Source organism: Parasteatoda tepidariorum, chromosome 2 (assembly GCF_982258835.1).
Source record: "Parasteatoda tepidariorum strain Cologne lab strain chromosome 2, Ptep-v5.0, whole genome shotgun sequence".
Taxonomy (NCBI): domain Eukaryota; kingdom Metazoa; phylum Arthropoda; class Arachnida; order Araneae; family Theridiidae; genus Parasteatoda; species Parasteatoda tepidariorum.
Genome location: NC_141756.1, coordinates 90,125,795 through 90,148,169, shown reverse-complemented (window position 1 = coordinate 90,148,169; position 22,375 = coordinate 90,125,795). Strand labels below are relative to the sequence as shown.

General features: G+C 29.8%; 1 protein-coding gene across 1 annotated transcript; it reads left to right on the top strand.

Moving 5' to 3' along the window:
* The first annotated feature begins 1,009 nt into the window (after nucleotides 1–1,009).
* Nucleotides 1,010–17,917, top strand: LOC107439777 (uncharacterized). The gene is made up of 8 exons (XM_016052476.5): nucleotides 1,010–1,202; nucleotides 4,281–4,419; nucleotides 5,698–5,866; nucleotides 6,601–6,783; nucleotides 10,314–10,558; nucleotides 13,488–13,694; nucleotides 15,619–15,811; nucleotides 17,449–17,917. The coding sequence occupies exons 1-8, from the start codon at nucleotides 1,134–1,136 to the stop codon at nucleotides 17,609–17,611; spliced, it is 1,368 nt and encodes a 455-aa protein (XP_015907962.3). The 5' UTR covers nucleotides 1,010–1,133; the 3' UTR covers nucleotides 17,612–17,917.
* Nucleotides 17,918–22,375: the final 4,458 nt, after the last annotated feature.

Below are 22,375 nucleotides of genomic sequence, written 5' to 3'. Positions count from 1 at the left end.
GTTATAAACTGTTAACTTTTAAAATGCTTCCATAAGTTAGAAGACTAATTGAAGCGGTACATATCGCTTAACAATGCTTATATATTGCATTATATACGTTCTTTGTCATTACTTATTTTAACAAATTTCTTAATAGCATTTTTGTAAACGTTTAAATAAAGTCGATATATCTATAAAAAGCAGGAATTAAATCTCGTGATTTTTTTCAAAACAATCACTGATTTAAATCAACTGTGATTTTCTTAAATCATTGATTTAAACCGATTGATTTTTTAAAATAAATAAAGTCAAAAACCATAAAAGCGAATGGTTAAAGCAAATTTCCTTTTCATCATGCTTTTTTTTTTTTTTTTTTTTTAATTTTGTTTGAAATTATGGTCGTGATTTCCATATTCTAACTTATATGGTAAATCGTCGAGCAGTCCTTATATTTTGTTCAGAATGATAAAAATCAACTTTCTCTCCCATGCTGCCTTTTTTTAATAAACTTCTTAATATTTTTTTGTAAACATTTAAACAAATTTGCTATATCTGTACCAGGATCAGCATGAATTTAATTGCTGGATTTAAATTATGATTAATATCGTGGTTTAAATCACTTGATTTTTTTTTAAAAATTCATGGATTTAAATCAACCGTGATTTTTTTAAATTATTGATTATTCAATCACTTGATTTTTTAAAAAAAATCACTGATTTAAATCAACAGTGATTTTTTTTAAATTATTGATTTAAATTTATTTTTATATTTTTTAAACAATTGATTTCTTTTAAATAAATTATTAAGTCAAAAATTATATTAAAAAAAACACTGAAACCGAAATGTAGAAGCAAGTTTCTTTTTAATAATTTAAAATAATAATAATGATAAAAAAAACATTGTTTAAAATTATGGTCGTGATTTTTATAATCATATTCTCGCTTATTTGATAAAACGTTGAGTAATCCTCATAATTCATTCAGAATGATAAAAATCAACTTTTACTCTCAAGCTGCGCTTATCATTTATAGCGAGAGAATTCAGTTTAGATCAAAGAGAACACGTGATAACAGGTGAAATATTGTGTTCCTAAAAAACGCCTTCGAATATTTTCCGTTCTAATTCGGTGAATCATAAATGATCACCAGACGGTTATGTCAGTAAAACTCGACACTATACCATACTTGCAGATGGAGTACGCAGACCAAATACCAATATCTCCGGTAAAAACTTTTATTTATTTAATATATATATATGCAACTTTATATAACTCTTCTAATGAATAATGTGAAGAAACTGTGCTAAAAGAAAAGAAAAAAATAATTAAGTAATGTATAAATTGTAACAATTATCCCTAAAAACTCCCTAATAATTATCCCTAAAAAGAAACGAAAAAAAATAATTAAATAATGTATAAATTGTAATAATTATCCCTAAAAGGAAATGAAAAAAAAACAATTAAATAATGCATAAATTGTAATAATTATCACTAATAACTCCCTAATAATTATCCCTGAAAGGAAATGAAAAAAAAAATTAAATAATGAATAAATTGCAATAATTATCCCTAAAAACTCCCTAATGATTATCCCTAAAAGGAAATGAAAAAAAAAATAATTAAATAGTGTATAAAATTGTAATAATTATCTCTAAAAGGAAATGAAAAAAAAAACAAATAATGTATAAATTGTAATAATTATTACTAATAACTCACTCAATGATTAGTAAAAAACTTACGTATAGTTACATGCTATGCCAATTTTTCTAACACATTTTTTCTATTAATTAATGTATTTTAGTTTTTTGTTTTTAATATTCAGTTTATCTTTAGATTATCTATTTCTTACCAAGGCTAATCTTAAGCTGAATAGAATATTCCACTTTTTATTACCTTAATTTATAATATTAACACAACCTTTATTTATAATATTATCTCAAGTTTTATATATAATTTATGAAATATTTTTATATGATGTTAACATTATATTTTTAATAATTAAGTATTTTGCAAAGATAACGAATTTAAAATTGAATGAATGAAATTACAGAAATAAAAATTTAAATTATATTTAAAAATATACTATATAATGAGATAATATATAATGAGATAAACTAGGAATTAAAGATTAAACATTATATGTATATACATTAATAGATACAACTCAAACGTTCGATTATTCAATTAGAAAAGCAATTTAATAGCACTTTTGAGTACATAATATAAATAAAAGTAAAATTTCTTTAGCGTAACAAATGGAAACTGACTTTACACTTAAAACTTCAAATTTTAGTTTTTTACACTAAAAATATATTCTTTATATTCCTTTGCTTGATTTTTCTAATAAAAAAGGCAAATACTTCACAACTTTTAAATAAATAATCCCAATAAACTGAAGCGGTAAAATATTTCTTGATTAAAAACTTCATTTGCTTCAAAAAATACAAATCGGAAATAACAGTCAACATGTGTTTCAACGTTTAAAAACAGGCTTCCATTTTCAAGACTTGCCAGATGTATATGAGAGGAAACAAAAGAGATTTGAAATATAAAACTAAAAGTTGCCCGCGGAAAATAGAAAAAATATAATTTTTTTAAGTATTCGTATTTATTTGCATATTTTTTTTTAAAACGAATAAAGTTTTTAATCGCGTAATTTCGAAACTTATTTAATTTTAATCTTATTAAAATTCCAATTTCATTCTAAACACTCTTCAAGGTTTATTCTTTGTATTTAAAAGTAATAAATTAAAAATAAAAACTTAAAAGTATATATTGAGCGAAATATATTAAACAAAATATATTTATTTATTTCAAATGGCAGAGGTGAATTGACATGTTATAAAGCAAAAACACAGGAACAAAACAAGAAAGTAAAAAGTCAACAAGCATAAGGAAAACAAAATATATTAAACAACGCATTAAATTCATGCTCAGTAAAAAACCGAACTGATTATGCAAATTCAACAATGCGACAATAATCTAGTTTGAACTAATATTAATCACTCTTTTGTGTTTGGAGTAGCTACCGTGATAAAGATATAAAGGGTTTCGATTTATGTCATAATGTTATCAACATTTCGGTGATAAAAAACTTTTTTTTAAAACTTGCAAATTAAACTATGCAGTTAAATGTACTTTATACCAAAATACTAAACGGCTTAATGCATTGCCGGAGCATTATGTCAGTTAATAATTTTCAACACTAGAGTTTATAAATTGTGAAATATCAGTGAATTGTTAGTATTTAAAATTTTGTTTGTATATTTTTTTAAATAATCCAAAACATTTGAAAAAAATAAAAATCATGCTGTTTAGTAGGGGGTTTCTTTTCACCTTTTTTTTTTCTCCCTACACTATACAGTTGCAATCAAAATTTCGAATAGTCATGTCTTTTAATCACAAACTAAATCGAGTTTGCCACAATGACTTCTTGCGTGTTTTGAATGTAAAACTGTCATTGTGTTATGGAATATTAAAAATAGCAAATTTTATGTAATATAAGGATATTTCGTTTTGTTTCAATTTTATTTTCTGATTTATTTCATTCCATTTTATTTTCTATTCTGATGATGGTATGGTGTTAACAGTAAGTTTCCGTTTTTAATAAGCTTTTTATATTATACTTAACTAATATTCATTTGATATTCATACAGCCTATTTAATGTTCGATGTAAAATAACATACTAGTTCCATAAACTTTATTATAAAAGCATGCTTAGCAAATAATGATTTTTTTTTCTTTTTTGAAAATATAACTCAGTATCCTTTATAAAATTACTTAAAATGATTTTTCCAACAGCTATAATCCTTTAAATTTCGAAACACTTGATTTTTTTAACATTAACAGTTTCTTAACAAATATTTCATCAGTAATAATTTAGAATTATAAAAAATACCGAAAATATAAATTTTTAAAGCTTTGATAAGTCGATAATTAATTGCGTTCAGTTTCTTATTCTTTGAAATAATTATTATTTATCAATAAAAACAGACATAGTAATTTTTTGAGATAAAAATTATACAGTAGAAATCGTTAGTAAGTTGTTTTATTTCTAGTTTTATCACGTTTTTGGTAAAAGAAATTTTTTTTATGAATCAATATATCAATAACAGCATTAATGTTGAAATTGAATCTGCATTGTTTCGCAATGGTATTCAAAATAAATAAATAAATAAGAATGCAATATTTGTATTCGGTGCGAATTATGAACAGAATTCGAACCTGGGTTGGGAGGCTGACGCTCTATCCCCAAAACCATTACAGCTTATTTAAAAATACGAAATTATTATTTTTATTTAGGATAACAAAGAAGAAAGGGAAGATGGTGATTCAAAAAACAATAAGAAAGGGCTGTCATTTGTCACAGCTGCTTTTTTCATTGTTGGAGAAATGGCAGGCAGTGGAGTATTGGTTTTACCAAGGGCTATAGCAGATGCGGGTACGTCAGTATTACTTTCATTATCTTACGAAGTGATAAGGCTAAATTAAAAATTCTATCTTTAAAAATAATAATAATAAATATTTTAAATACTTTATATGTAATGAACCAATTGTTGTCATTCAATTTACAAATAAAAGCATCTAGAAAGATAGGTCAATTTTTCATCAAGAAATAGTGGCTCCTGGCTTTCCTAATTTAAAAAAAATATTTAAAAAATGCTAAGCAAATGGTAAATTTATGCTATTTTTCTTTTGAAAATCAATAAAAAATTATAACATTTTAGTAATAAAAGTTATGATATTTAATTCAGTTACAATTGATATCACAATGAAACAAATTTGCTTTGGAAGCTTCCCAGACCATGCAATTTTCGTCCCCAAGAACTATGTGCAAGAATAATTAGAGCAGTTTTACATGAAACGTGTTCGTATGAAATGTAGTGATCTGAACAGTCTCTTTTTTGTTATTAGAAATAGTAAGTTTAATTAAAATTAATCACTAACCGAACAAAAGCACATTTTGATTAATAGATATAAATAGCTGTTATGAATATAGATCTTATTTGACGAGAAATGGAATCGGCCTTTGAGATGTCGGGTAAATTATTGGATCCGAATGCTGCATCGCTTTGTCATGTGAAGAATATTGTAAATGTTGTTGAACGTTAATTCCTTATAAAAAATTTCGTTGTAGAGAAAGTTCGCTGAAGGGAGACTCTTTCATTGATGCTTTTTTCATAATAAATCATTTGTCCTTTTATACTCGTACGGGTTCTTCCATACTTTTCTTTATTTCGCAAGAAATTTTGCATTCATACTATGATATCCATCGAATTTTGCTGTCCTACACAAATTTTTAAGCTACTAATAATAGCAAAGCAAACTGCTTTAATCTCTTTTTTTTAAAGTAATATATAATTTGATATTTTAATGACAGACCAGCAGCGATTGCATCTTTTTGATTTTATTATTCGTAGTATTTACAATATTTACACTGCTGCAATAGTAATAATTTAAATTATTAGATTCGGAAAGTTTGTAATTGCTCACTATATTCAAAGACAGTCAAAAGCCATCTCGCGCAAAGTTGGCGAGATCGTCGAAATTTCTGACGCGCATGCGTCAAAACCACTTTTTTGTATTTTATATAGTATTGAAATTACAATCTTTATGTATACCACGGTAAACATGTTTTCTGCACCGAAATTAATTTTTAATTAACTAACAATTTTAAATATATAAATTCAAATTTTGTTCCGTTAATCTTTTTTTACAGGTTGGGCTGGTGTTTTTCTTCTGATATTTTGTTGTTGCAATGCGTTATATGCTGGCATTTGCTTGGGCCGATGTTGGCAAATACTTGAAGAAAGATGGGAAGAATACCGAAGAAAAAATAGATATCCATACCCTGCAATTGCTTTTAGAGCCGGAGGTTCAAAATTGAGGTATATATTTTGCAGCAATAAACTTTTTCTTTCCTTTAACAAAGTTTTCTGCTTATATTTTTTAAGCCTTTTTTCAAAAAGAAAGTCACTTTCCTATACATAGAAGTTTAAGTGTCTGATTTCGTAACATAAAATATCGTCTGCAAAAATTATTTTTGCCTATTTAAAATATGTCGTTCGAATCATAGATATTGTATTCTCATTACCATGAGAGGTAAACCATCAGAAGCATAAATTATTGCTAAGGTAAATATTTCAAACTGTTTCAAATATTTCAAACTGTTATATTAATGTTATATTTCTAACATTTTATAATATTAATATAACAGTTGAATATTTCAAACATTTCGAATTGTTAAAATCTTCGTAATTATCAATTTTAATCGAATATTTTATTGTTATTTAAATCACTTTCGTATTTGTTGAAAATGAGTTTATTTGGATCATTAGTAGGACGTACAAGAGGGGGGCTCAACATTAAAAATCAAACATCAGAAGCATAAGTTATTTAATTACAACTATTTTATTTCGACGTCAAAAGAGGGGGGCTCAACATTAAAAATCAAACATCAGAAGCATAAGTTATTTAATTACAACTATTTTATTTCGACGTCAAAAGAGGGGGGGGGGAGAAGTTTAAATTTTTTTCTATCGTGCGTAAATATTATGCATACATTTTTGTCTTTAAACAATGTGCAATATTTTCTTTTTCATTATTTTTTTCCCCTTTTTAGGTATTTTGTCTCAATTTGTCTCGAAATTAATCTCTTGGGAGTTTCAATTGTTTTTCTTCTACTGACTGCTCAATTGATATCGAATCTGGCTGCACAGTGGGGTGTAGCATTCTGCTACTGGGTCATCATTATGGCAGTGGTTTTGTGGCCTCTCATGTGGCTGGGAACTCCCGAAGACTTTTGGTGAAGTAAATTTAATTTATTTTTAAAAATATATTCTATTTGTAAATGAGTGTTTACTATCTGAATAATCAAGGTAATAAAAGAGGAAGAGTGTATCTTAAATTTACAGCTGTATCTTTAATTTACAGCTGTGTTTAATCAAAAACGAGTGTTACTTAGAGTTAATTGCGCGTTCTTTAATATCTATTTATGCTTATGCTTGATTTTTTTCTATATATTACGTAAGCACAAGTTAGGTAAAAGTGAATGGCATGCGGGAGTGATGTCACCGAATTTATTCACCTTCTTTCCTTAAAAAAAAAAAAAAAAAAAAAAAAAAAAACTACCCGAAGACTTGAGGTTCTCTTCTGACGTCATAGCATTGAAGTGACTATTTCCTTTTTTTTTAACTTTTTGGGTTTGTTTGTATATACTCTGAATTAATATTAGTATCATGTTTTTGCGAAAAAATTTGTTCTTCATATTTTGAAATATCAGATAAAGATAAGAAAAAAAGTACAGGGTGTTTATAAAGTCCCGGACCCATTTTGATGTTTGATAACTCATAAAATAATAAAGGTAGATTAAAATTAATAACATAAATGGTTAGATAGACTCAAAAAGTTTCTTGACCCTTGTCAATGAACTTCCACATGTGCCCCCTTCGGATATATCAAGTCGATAGTCAATTTCAAGCCAGGTAGCGGCAAGCATGTCGGCATCCACAGAAACTATTGCGGTTGTAATTCTGGCTGCTTTCTCTTGTGGTGGATACGCATTTTCCTTAATATCCGCTCGAATAAAACATCACATAGGAAAGTACTACATAGAACAAACACATCAAAAGTAAACATAACATTGCAATAGTTGCCAAAAACAAAAGAGAGAAAAATGCAGACGATAAATAAGCAGACGATATTTAGAAAAGTACAGATATTTAGACTGGAAAATGAAATAATCTGAATTTAACCACATATTGACAAAAGTAAAGATATTCAATCCTGAAAAGGAAAATATATGAATTATTCCATCAATAAATGCCATAAGATTGTTTATATCTTCGTTATTTTATGAGTTATTAAACATCAAAATGGATCCGGGAATTTATAAACACCCTGTACTTTGAGAAACTATCCTATATTGATACGCAATTACCTAATCGTTGAGATGCGGATATACGCAATTTAGTTTACACCAGCAGAAATTCTTCTACCGGAAGTTGAAACAATTTCTACAAATACTGCCCCCTACCGTAGTGAACATGAAACAAGATTGGGAATGAGGTGATATTCTAGTTCATTTAAAAACTTAAAAACGTTTAAAAAAATACTTGAAAAAATTGCCAGTCGCTTTATATAATATTAAGCAAAATACGTTTTTAGAGTATCAACTCATCAAAAGAGAGAATAATTTATACTCGAACTAAGAATAACTTATACTCGAACTAAGTTTAAAAGATTATCTCGAAAGATTAACTGTTCGGCGAAGAAAATGATGTTATAGATCCCGATCAATACTCGATAGTCAAGAATTACCATACTCAAGTAATTTTTCTTATGAATTGGCACTTTAAAACACAATTGGGTATACTATAGCCTACGTCATAGGTTGTGTTATTCCTACTAAATTTAACCCATGAACGGCATTTTCTGCGAGCCTAACTTCAAGCCACAAATAAACAAACGAAGTGTTTGATCGTTTAAATAGCTGCTCGCCAGATTTTATTGCATTATAAAGAAAAGTAATTGATATTCGATTTTTGATTAATAATTGATTTATGTGGATAGTGGCATTTATGTGGATAGTGGCATAGAATTTAGCATTGCGTCATGTTAAATGTTATTCCTACTAAGTGGAAGTAGTTGTGTTTTTTTTTATATTATACCCAATTTAGTTTTTTAATTTCAAGTACCGTTGTTTTTACATAATTTACATAGATTAACTATTTCTCAAAGAAAATGATGTTATTGATCCTAATCAACATTCGATAGACAAGAATTACCACAATCGAGCAAATTTTTCTAAGAATTGGCAATTTAAAATAAAATGTAGTTTTTTTAAAATTTATTTCAATCGGTTTTTTTTAAAACCGTAACTATAAACAAAATAAGTATATTCATATATTTTTCAAAATACTAATTCTGTGATGCGGCTGCCTTATGCCAACCACGTTGACTTTGCTTCTGCTCATCTCGCATAAGGAAAAGTAAGTAATTAATAATGAATTGAAACAAATTCTTAGTGAAACTCGTTTTTTAAATAGAACTATAAGTAAGCAAAAGTTTCTGATGATATCATTAAAGTAATGAAGAAGCACTTAACTATACTCAATACTGAAGAAGAAAAAATTGAAAATAAATTAATCTTTTGACACAGAATTTTTATTAACATATTTTTCATACTTTTTCACTTATTTTAAGGTCAAAATAAATTGAAAGTATTATAATTAATATTTAAATAATTTATAGTTATGAAATACACCATGAAACACCGCTCCATTTTTCTACGTAAAAGGTATAAGGTTCCAAACACGGCTCACTTTCAAGCAATAGTATTTCAAATTTGCCCTTTTGTGCAGTTATTTAGATCTAAGAGAAACAGTTATTCGTCATTGAAATTTCTTTAATTTACAAAATCAATTAATGATAAATTTTTGAATATGAATAAAAAAAATTTAATTCTTTTCTTTTTTTTTTGGATTTACCTTTTGGTTCAAATGTAATTTCTATAATGTAACAGTTTTTGTTAGTAATCATTGCATTTTTTTTATAATTAAATATTAAAATATACTTTTGCTCTTAATTGAAGAGTCAGAAAAAAATATTCAAAAACGACATTGGTGTCCCATTTGTGTCAAAATGATTAAGAGCAACAGTACAAAATGCTAATCGCATTTTTTTTTTATAATTTTGTAACCGTCATTGAACAGCCGACCAAATTTTCAATTTACAACTACCAGTGTTCAACTCCGCTTCCTTGTAATTTTGAACCGATTTCAGAAGACAAGGGAACTCCTGAATCAAGTATTTGGAGGAATTTGCCTTTGTGGAGGACTTTTTGATGGAACTTACCAGCATTTGCTGTACATGGTGTGGAAGACCACGAAAACCTCCCGCGGTAAGCTGGATGGTAAGGAGACGCTGTCCCATGATCCGTCTACCACTGAGGATATTTTACGTTAGTACCGTGTTCCGTGCAAGCTGGGTGCGGAATTCGAACCCACCAGCCATTTCCGGGATTCGAACCCGGTTCACCTCATTTTAAGGGGAGCGTTCTCTCCCCTGAGCCACCACGGCTCATGCTAATCGTATCAGAAAAATTAGCTTTCCACTTGTCTCTCGAACGATTTATTGAATTTTGATCGACTCTCAGCATTAAGGGATTATATGTCCCGCCTATCTGCTTTCCAAGCCGCAAATAGATTGTTCTAGAATTGTAAGCGAAACATATACAAACTCTTTCCTACATTTTTATAAGTTTACGGTGCTATTTTTAAAATGTAACGAATATCTAATATTGCTTAAAATATAATTTACTTTAATATATTTTAGGCTTGCCGCTGTGGCTGCAGTTCTATGCACAGGACTTGCCTGCATCCTTTTAATAATCGCAATAGCTGAACATGGACAGGTTCTGCCCTTCAAGCCGACCTATCCTTCCCCTTCAGTGGAATCTTTCTTCCTATCTTTTGGAACAATTTATTTTTCTTTTGGTGGAGCAGCATCTTTTCCTACTTTTCAAAATGATATGGAAGACAAAACGAAGTTTCCAATGGCAGCTATAACTGGTTTTGCAAGTAAGATTTAAAGATACTGATTTATCTCATGTTATTCAATTTTTTTTAAAAAAAGCAAAAAGCGAAATTCAAGTAAAAAAGTACCCATGAAACTTCTAAATGAATTTTGAGAAAAACTGTTAATAATATTTAGCTTTATAAAGAAGTTTTGTAAGTCTTGTTTACTATGAATAATTTATTTTTCCGCAGCCATTATTTTCTATTTATACAATAAAATAAACATTAATAATGCAATAAAATAATCGTTTAATTAGTACGGTTTATTGAGCATATTAATGAAATCAGCATTAAATTATTATTAAATTAATACGCATTTTCGAGTATTGTAACTCAGTATTGTATTGTTTCGAGTATTGTATTGTACTCAAGTGTAAAAGTTTAGATTTTCCAACTTATGGGGATGCTCATATTCGTAACACCAGTCGTTTCTGTTGAAATAATTAATATAAATGGTGTAAGAAAATCATCACAGAAAGAATAAGACTGGAGTATCATATCACAACGAGCTTTTCAACAAATTTGACAACTTTCCGTAACTGGAGAAAAGTCATGAAAAACAAAGTGGCTTTTACTAAACGACTATAAACTTCCTGGATCTTATGGCCTGTTTACACGATTCAAGTTTTACGTTCAAGAAGCGTTCAAGATTGATTGATATTGATGGAAATCTGTTTTCATCGATGTTGTACCGTGTAAACGATTCGTTCAAGATCTTGGATCCACTTCTTGAATGTAGTAGCGCATGTTCTACAAGACATTCAATTTTTTCTTCTCCCAGCCAATCATCTTTTAGAATTTTGTGATGTCATAGGAAAACGTCATGAATAGCGGGAGGTATTTGATTTTTACGCATTCGCCGTTTTTTTTTACTTTCTACGGGTCCTGTTCAATCGTTTTAAAAAATTTTCATCTGGTGTGTGCTTTTTCGTAAGTATTTATTTGTATTTTAAATTCATATTTCCTCCCTTAATTCTTACTTTTTTAATAAAAATGCCATTATTTGTACCTAGATATTTATAGAATGGAGTGGACTCAGGATCAAGTTTTTAAATTAATAGAAGAATACCGGGAAAGACCCCAATTATGGAATAGCAAATTCCCGGAGTATTCTGATAAAAATCTGCGCCAAAGGCATCTAGAAGAGTTGTCTTTCCTATTCGAAACTGATATAGAGACCATAAGAAATAAAATTTATGGGTTGAGAACTCAGTATCTTAGTGAACAGAAAAAGGTGTTAGATTCTCTAACAAGTGGAAGTGGTAATAAGTTGAATACTTTAATAATAAGAACTTATAATTTTTGCATAAATTTTTAATTCCGTGGCCTTCTTTTCTTTTAGTCTCTTATACATTTCTATATTTTTTTTCTAAAACCTCCATAAAAAGAATTTAAGTATAAAATATCCATAGTAAAATAAAGAATTGAAAAGTTCATAAATATTGACTGACATTAAATCTGTCAGAATATTACTGAAAAAATTCATATATAATTAAAATTAGGGAATGTATTAGTATAGTAAGGGATGATAGAAAATCTATTTCGAGTTTCGGTATATGCGTGTATCTCTACCATTTGATGCCCTGGTCAGTAAGAAAACAATTAATATGAGCTTCTATATTTATTAATAAACTTAACAATGAAACAAATAATAATTAGACTGAAACAAAACAAAAATATATAAGAAATAGGAGCTTTCAAGAAATGCTCCTTCAGGCATGAGTGCATCGAGAACAACTGACAAAAAAAAATAATTTGATTGGCGACGAATTGACGCCGCCAAAAAGAATTAATTCGTAACAAGGGATGTATGATTCATTTTATTGATGATGTCAATATCTGTAAATCTAGATTCTTTCAAGGGAGAAGAGTGGGACAAAGTCCCCCTCAACTTTTGAGAGAGAAATTATCCCTTTTTTGGTATCTTAAAGAAATTTGCAGAGTTAGTGCTACTCTATAAAACCTATATCATATGAAGATTGTTTATTATTGTCACTTTTTGTTTAAAAATACTTCATTTTAAATCTTAAGTACACTTTTATTATAATTTCAATAACTCAATGAAATTAAGTAATTTCGAAAAATGGTTTTGGTATTATGGTATATATTTATAGGTCAAGTTAACCTAGGTTCTACAAGTTTTATTTAAAATGTTTGTTTGAAAGTTTGCATGAAAGTTTGTTTGTCCATTCGGACAAAATTTTTAAGGGCTACGGGATCAGATACTTCCAATTCCTTCATCAAGGCATAGTATGCCCCACAGGCTTTCCTCCTTTCGGGAGTTTTCCAGCCTTTTATCCAAGTTGATCTCTTTTTGTTTCAAAAGAGAAACCGCCGATAAAGTTAAAATTGACGAAGACAAAACAATAACATCATCAACATCCATGGTTCAAAAGCTTCGCTTTGGCCAAAAACTCAAAACTGCAATCTCTGTGCTGTCACTGTCAACAAAACGAAACGAAAAATAAACAGTCACGCATGCGCAGGTTTATACCTCTGGCCAATCAGCGAGATTGCAGATCTTTTATCGTGTCAACGATTCATACGAGTTCTTGAAGCAGAAATATCAACTCAAGATCTCGAACGGTCTTGAATGGATATTCTTGAATCGTGTAAACAGGCCTTTAATCTCACAAAGAAAACTGGCAAAAATAGACTGCAAAAAGTAACATCATTAGTCCAACGACACAAGCATGGTATAGTGGTCTTTAGTTCTTAATGAAGTGAAACAACCTTTCTTGAAACAACCTTGATCCAAGAGTTATATATGATGTTTGACTACGCCATTTTTTGAAATAGTTGACATCATTTTCAGCGTTGAGATACGCTTAAATTTTTTACAGTGTATGTTCAACAATTAAATCTAACAAATTTAAAGATTGTAAAATTGGCTAATAATTATGCATCTAAAAGTGATTTTATTATTTTTCAGTTTTGTTCTTGATGTATTTTCCGGTGGCAGTTTTGGGTTACGATATTTACGGATCCAAAGTGACTGACAGTATTGTAGACTCTCTTCCGAATTCCGGACTTAAAACTACGATTATAATATGCTTAGCTCTTCATACTTTCAATGCTTTCTTAATTGTAGTCAATGCCTCTTCCCAGGAATTTGAAGAAATGTTTAAGATACCAAAGAGTAAGCTTTTTTTTTTACTCTAATTTCTGACTTTATTATAATTTATTTTCCCCCAATACGTGATAACAAAGAAAAAATCTTACATAGATAAAAAATTATTTGAAAATATTATGTAACGAAATTTAAAAAAATTATTATTTATATTAGGGAAAGTTGAGGAACACCGGAAAATTAGCATTCGAATTCTTCATGGAATCAAATTATTTGGGCCTTGATTTTTAAATATCCATTGTTTATCTGGATACAAAGATATTATTTATGGAAAACTTTGTTACAGCACCCTTTATACGGTTTTGTTTTTGAAAAATGTTAAATTAAATTATTTCACACTAAGTGGGAGATTTAATGAGAACTTGAAAGGGATAAAGAAAACGGAAAATCAAGATTTTTTAAATTCTCCGATACTTTTTCTAATGGTGAGGTAAAAATAGAACATGTCGACACACATGTCATCTCGTATTAAACCACTTTCAGAGATTTTTATGATTCAACAGAACAACTCAACTAATTGAATCAATCCTTAGTGTTTCTAAAAGTATAAATTTTAGTAAAAGTATTATGAATTTGACTAAAAATGTTTTTTTTATTTTATTCTAATGCATAAATATTGGCTTTCAAGAAGAAATAGTAAGAAACAAAAAACATTTGAGCCTAATAGACATAGTAAAACTAATTATTGTTTAATGATGCTCTGAGTTTGACAGCAATTACTTTTCAATATGGCCTGGTTTGTCCATAATTAGTATTGCTACTTAATTAGTTTGATCAGCCGTTTGGCATATAAGGCATCCAGTATACCTCACCATGTTACCTGATCTCAAACTTTTTTAGTCCATTAAAACGCGCCTTCTTGAAATTTACGCGCTTTTGTCTCTGCCTTTGTTCTAGGTCTTCCTCTTTTTCCTCTCGAGCCCAAACTAGCGAAACATGTGAACATTTCGGTTTTAACATTTTTAGCATACGGCTGGACCATTGTTACCTTCTATTGCTTAATTATTCTTTTATTGTAATACTAATTCAGAATTTATTTTAACTCACTAAAAAAAAAAAAATTGAAATTTGCTAAAACAAATGTGCCTACTTTTCATCTTAATTTGCATCTGATAATTTTTTTTAATAGATTTATTGTGTTATCTTCTTATAATTAGAATTTTGATTGCCTATTTACTCAGGGTGCGTAGCCAAATCTTTCAACAAAAAATAAGCACCTTTTAAGTACTTTTTAAGCACTAAAAATATTTTTAAGCACCATATACATCAACAAAATGCAAAATAATTTTTTAAAACATTGCATGATCATGATAAAATAATTACTTTCTGACATAAAGAACTCGTTTCTTGATTATATTAGCCACCACAAAAAGATCGAGAGATTTTCAGTTCGATTTCAGAGGGTGGAAAATGAATATCTTGCAAAATGCAGCAGACTTGCACATGAGCGTACAAGATTCTCACCGAACCCAGTTCAGTCGACGCACATGCGGACTTGCAAGTATTTCATCAAACATGTAAAATGATTGGCGCTTTCATATGTACCGACGGAGTGCAGAAATGCATTGTGCTTGAAAGAATTATGAAAGCGTTGAATAGAGCAATGTGAAAACCATGCTTTTGCATAATACGTGGCGAAAATCGACACAGTGAAGAAAAAAATCTCATTTTCGAAAAGGGAAAAATAAGCACTTTTTAAAAACATCCAATAAAAAAAGCACCTTTAAGGGCTTTTAAAAACCGAAAATCAAAAATAAGCACTTTTTAAAAACGCTACGCACTATGTTACTACATGCTTATGGTTTTCTATAAAATTATTTTTTTTCTGTCACAACAAGGATGTTTTAAATTTTATTTGTATCTATATATATTAAATTGAAAAATTGTACACATTTTGCTCATTTATTTATTTTATGTACTTTTTATTCTACAGATTTTGGGTGGAAGAGAATAGCCTGCAGAAGTGCATTGCTTGCATTTATATTTTTCATTGCATGCTCTGTTCCAAAATTTGATAAAGTTCTTAATCTAGTGGGAGGATCAGCAGTAACATTAACAGCTTCTGTCTTCCCTTGCTTATTTTATCTGCTTCTGTGTGCTCAGAGAAGTCCCGAGTGGCCTGTCAGGTGATTATTTATTATTCATTCATTGGTTCATTTTCAGCTCAATAATTTAGAAGAACACATTAAAAGTTTTGATAGTAAACATTTGTATTCGTTACAAAAACCCCTGCAACCGTACAAGAATCAATATAATTATTAAAAAAATAATTTTTTTGCTTTTTGTAAAAAGTTATAGTTATTTTTCCCCCCTTCAAAATCCTGAATCGGCCATATTAAGCTATTCATACACGCTTTAGTTGAAACGACTAAGACGTCACCGTGATGATTATTTAAATTAGGATTTTGAAGGCCGTCAGTTCATACCTGATGCCTCGTTATTGGTGACCTGGACGAGATATGAACAAATGCCTCACTGGATATCAGCTATGCATCACTTTACAGTCTACTTTAACTAATTTACTCTATTTCTTACACTTGATATGTCATCGATAGAAATCATAGGTAAAAACACTATCGTCACGAATTCTATCTTTAACAATTCTTCTTGTGACAAAAATATTTTTTTTAAATGAAATATTCTTGTCAATAACAGAACTGTTCTAAATTGCAGCATCAAGAGCAGTTTCTTATTTTATTATTTTTTTATTACCGTCGTTGAACAGCCGACCCAATTTTAGGTTTACGACTACTAATATTCAACTCCGTAGCCATGTATTTTGAACCTAATATAGAAGACAATATCAAGTATTGTGATTAATTCGTCTTCGTGGAGGACTTTTTAAAGGAACTAACTCACATTTGCGTTACATGGAGAGGAAAGAAGCACGAAAACCTCCTATGGTTAGTCTGACGACAAGGGGACTCTAACCCATGATCTGTCTACCACTGAAGATATTTTGCTTCAGCTCTGTGGTTGCTGCGAGTCGGGTGCGGAATTCGTATCAGCCAGTCATCGCTGGGATTCGAACCCGGTTCACCTCACTGGAAGGTGAATGCTCTATCCTCTGAGCCATCTAGGCTCATCAAAAGCAGTTTAATCCACTTACTGAGCCACATTTGATCCTTTAATGCTCTACTTTCCCAATTGCACTATTCTGTGAAGGGGGAGAGTGTAGCGCACGTCTTGTGAAGCTTTTAACTCGTAAAACAGGTAAGCACATAAAATGATACAGCTGACGAACAACTGAACGAGATTTAGTTACGCTTCTTGTATTGTTTATCTCTCCTCGAAAATAGCTTAATTTTTTTTAAATTTACCCTATTATACTTTTTATTCATATTGCTAAAAGAAGAAACAGAAGATATCAGATTTAAAATACCGACAATAATTTTTATACAATCAATTAGTTCTGAATATTGCATACAACTATTTTTCATAAGTAAAAATATTATACCCTTCATACTAAAAAAAAAAAAAAAACATATATTAATTTTAGGCATGAAAATTTGAGCGGACTTGAACGAAATTTATTCTTAAGTAGAAAGTTTTAGTAGAATACGTTTAATTAAATATTTTTTTATTTTTGAAAAATAATATTGATATATATACTGAATAGATGTTTTTAGAATTTTAAAAGAAAACATTAGCATGATTACCAATAATTTGAAAAAATTTCATGGTTAATATTTTTACGATAAGTTTATCTTTTGCTTTGTTAATGTTTTATGTTGCATTTAACATTTTGTTTTATTTATTTTAGGCATATTCCAATACATGAAAAAGTTTACTTAATAACCATCATTGTTTGTGGTATAATCGGAGGTATTATTGCAACATATTCAGCTTTTGATGGTATACTGAAAATGTCCTCGTTCAACCCTCCTTGTTATGTGAATATAACAGCAGCTGGAAGATTTTCATAAATATTGTCACAACCTACGGTTTGAAACTTCAAATAATCATCATTAATCATCAAATAATCATTCAGTAATTTATCTCAAGTATCAATTTTAATTTATCATTGAAATTTATAATTTATTCTTTCACCTTCAGCATTTTCATCGCCATTTATTGAAAAATGTATTTATACATTCCTTACATTTCATTATCATCATCATTAATATCCGATATTTTCATCAAGTCTTAATATTGTTAATCTCTTGTTAAGTATGTTTTTATTGTTGTCTTTAAAAAGAATGATAATAAAGTCTTACATTTTATTAAGTAAAGGGTGTGAGCAGCTGTTTCATTTTTGAAGAAGTAATTACTATGATTTGCAGGACAACTACTAATAGCCCGAAATATTTATAGTAGAAATACTAGCAGCTGTAGCATACTAACATCAAAATTGCAATAATTGCAATAATTTTTAAAAATGATGAATTGCAATTATTACAATTCTAATTAATGTAATAATGTCTAATTAATGTCTTAATAATGCAATATTAGGAATTTGATAATTGCAATAATTGCAATTTTGATAACAATTGTAGTCGAAATTACAAAAAGCATGATTACAGATGGAGAAGAACTGACTTAAACGCATTTCGCTAACATTTCTTTAAGCGTTAGATAATATGATAAATTGGATAAAGACGCGAAAAAATTAGCCAAAGTAAAATACTTAATTAATTCCTAATATTATTTGTGTTTTTCTAAGTACTGATGTTGGCATAACAGGACAGAATTCGCCGATGGCTGACTTATCCTCCGAACTCTTCAAATTGGGCACTTGCACTTCAAGAAGAGGATCACTGATGCCCACACTTATAAGCAAAATGGCGTGTTAGAATGTTAATTAAATCACAAGTTAGAATGTTATTTAATGTGAAGTTAATTAAACACAGTGCCGATCACACATCAAATTTGTTTAAATAGAATTCTTTCTGGTCTACGTATTTTACTTAACGTTGATTTATTTCTTGTTTATGTATTTAATTGAAACCGTGATAAATTGTTGCTTTGTGTACCTGGCAACTTTGATGCATATTTAGTTTGTTTATGTTCCATGTGGCTTCGAGCCTGTCTTTGTATTAAGTAAGAAATATATCGTGAAAGGATTGAAAAATTTGTGAAAGTATTTTCACGAAATATAGAATGTGTCATTTAAGGGAATTGGTGCTTGACGGGCTTGGCTTACTCGAAAGAGAATGGAAGGAACAGTTTCTAACGTAAACAAATACCACGTTTCAACAACCAATCAGGATTGAGATACCCACACTACGTCACTTTCAGGTATCACATTGGGACGCAATTATCTTGATTTATTCTTGTCTCACGAAACTTTTGTTGAAAAACAAAATCTATTCCTTCTCATTATTGATATATGCTGCACAATAACATTCGCCTCCATATTTTTTGAAATTTTACGTACGACTGAAGAGATAACTAATGACAGAAAAAAGAAATTCGTCTTTGAGGAGTACTATTTAGGTAAAATTTATAAATCTCCAAGTTAATTACAGGCTAGAAAATAACCGTAAATACTACCTTTATTATGTTTAATAGGATCCTTATAAAAAATTAAAAAAAAGCCTATGTACATCAGGAATTGGAAGCCACTTTTTAAGCGAAAGTAAGACAAAAACACTATGAAAATCGATAGAGGAAGGCGAATGTAAATGCCATCAAAACAGGTTGAATTGGAGGTTGAAAATTCAATGTATTTAAAATAATCGCCTTTCAACTCTTTTTTGTGACTCCAAGTGTGTATACTTTCTTGTTTCCCTTTTTTAATGGATCCTGAAAATACATATTAAGGGCAATCACAGGACATCCTGTGTGTGTAGGTCAATAGCGACCAGTTAGTGAAAATTCTTAGAGATATTCTTAGAAATATTTAAACTTTGAATATAACAGTTGGGCTGAAAAGTTCGTATGCTGACACATAGATGGGGCGACTATTATTAAAAACATATGATTTTTAGTTAGTTCTAGCCTTCGAAAGACACGCGTATAAATTTGACAGCTGTCGGACTAACAGTTTGTGAGATATAGTATTTTTAGTGAAGCAACTTTTGTTAGTTTAAAAACAATGGATAAAACGGAATTTCGCGTGTTTATAAAGCATTGCTTTCCAGCGAAAAAAAATACTCTTGAAGCCAAGGCTTGGCTTGAGAAACATTATTCGAACTCTGTACCAGGAAAATCAACCATTGAGAAGTGGTTTGCTAAGTTTAAACGAGGCGAAATGAACTCCGACGAAGATGCGCACCGTGAACGCCCCAAAGAGGCTGTTAGCGACGAAAATATTAAAAAAGTCCACCAAATAGTTTTAGATTACCGTAAAGTGAAGTTGATCAAAATATCTGAGACTCTAAAGATATCAAAGGAAAGTGTTAGACATATCGTGAATGAATATTTGGGTATGAGAAAGCTCTAGGCAAAGTGGGTGCAGCATGAGCTCACAATTGACCAAAAACAACAACGAATTGATGATTCTGAGCTGTGTTTGAAGCTGTTTAATCGTAATAAATCTGAATTTATGTGTCGATATATGACAATGGGTGAAACATGGCTCCATAATTTCATACCGGAGTCCAATCAATCGTCAGCGAGTGAACTGCACGAGAAGAACCAACTCTAAAGCTTGGAAAGATGCAAAAGTCAGCAGGCAAAGTTGTGGCATCAGTATTTTGGAATGCTCATGGTTTAATATTCATTGACTATCTTGAAAAAGGAACAACCATTAACATCGACTATTACATAGCGTTATTGGAGCGTTTGAACTACGAAATCGCAGAAAAACGGCCCCATTTGAAGAAGAAGAAAGTACTGTTTCATCAAGACAATGCACCATGTCACAAGTCAATGAAAACGATGGCAAAATTATATAAATTGGTCTTCGAATTGCTTCCGCATCCACGGTATTCTCCAGATCTGGTCCCCAGCGACTTTTTCCTGTTCTGAGACCTCAAGAGAATGCTCGCTGGAAAGAAATTTAGCGCCGATGAAGAAGTAGTCACCGAAAATGGTATCGAAAAATTATATGACCGCTATAATCGTTGTATCGCACTTGAAGGAAACTATATTGAAAAATAAAATGAAATTTTATCACAAAATTTTTTGTTCTACGTTGCCTACGATCTTTTCAGCCCACCTGTTACAGAGAGCAAAATAAAAAACGAACCTTCCTGAATAACTTTTGATTTAATGATCGGATCTTCTCGTTCTAGGACTCAATCTAAATGGCGCGAGGGGGTGACCTCAAATATGTTAATTAAGACAGACGAAGTTACGAAGTCAAACACAAAAACGTACTTTCTCTAAATAAACCTACATTTTTTCGACAAATTGGGATTTTGACCCCAAAATATAGGGGGTAGCCACAACCTGAGAAATTTGGTCAGGAGAGCTCTCTAAAGTTTAATGCCTTAATGTTGATTTTACTTTTTGTATATTTCGCTGTATCTCGAGAACTTTTCAAGCGAACTGAAGCATTTTTGCTCACAGTTATCAAATTCGTTTATCCAAAGATAATCCTATGCAAAGAATAACTATCATTAATTTCTTATTTTTTTATTTAATAATGGTTGAAAGTATTTTGTAAGGCATACAATTTTTTCCATCATTTTTAAAAAATATAATTTTACACCGCAAAATAAAAAAATTTGAACAAAGTCGGTTGAATAGTTCCTGTGAAATCGAATTTTAAATATCCGACTTCTTTGAAATTCAATTTCTCAGGAAGCATTAAACCGATTTTACTCAAATTTTGCATTTTGCCTCTTAAAATTATTTTCTTTCAAAGGATGCAAAAAAAATTTGTTAAATCTTACAATTCAAATTTTTTTGACCATTATTAATTAAAAAATAGTAACAATAATAAATATTTACGCACTATACATTATTTATTTAAACTCAATTTGTATGGAATACACACGTTTAAATACGCTAGGTAAAATAGATAATAAAGTTGTAATTTTTTTAATTAAGAGTAACTTTAAACTTTGACTTTAAAACATCACCACAACTATACACATTAACGAAATTTAAATTTTATACTATTGTATGAATAATTAGTAATCAATATATTTTTCTTTTAAATAAGCTTAAAAATGATTATGGAATGAAAGATTACTTGGGTTTGGAAAACTAATCAAGTGCACTTGAAAACAGCATTAAAACAAAAGAATCCAGAATCTGTACACAATACTGAGAAATAATGTTTTCTTTTCACCCGAGAAAGAGATATGTATATTTCATACTGATATGATATTATTATTATATTATAACAGCCGTTGAACAGCCGACCTAGTTTTTGGGTTTACGATTACTAATGTTCAACTTCATAGCCTTGTAATTTTGCACCAATCCAGAAGTCAAGGGAAATCATGAATTAAGCATTGGAGAAATTTGCCTTCATGGAGGACTTTTTGATGGAACTAACCCGCATTTGCGTTCGATGGAGTGGAAGACCACGATTACCTCCCACTGTTAGCCTGACGGCAAGGAGACTCTAACCCATGATCTGTCTACCACTGAGGATATTTCACGTCCATACTGTGGCCGGTGCAAGCCGGATGCGGAATTAGTATCAACCATCCATCGGTGGGATTCGAACCCGGTTCACCTCATTGGAAGGACTCGATTGTGTATCATATTTTGTTGTTATGATAAATGGTAGCGTCATGGAATATCAAATTGATAACAGCTACCTTAAATCAATTAAAGTGAAAAATAAAACA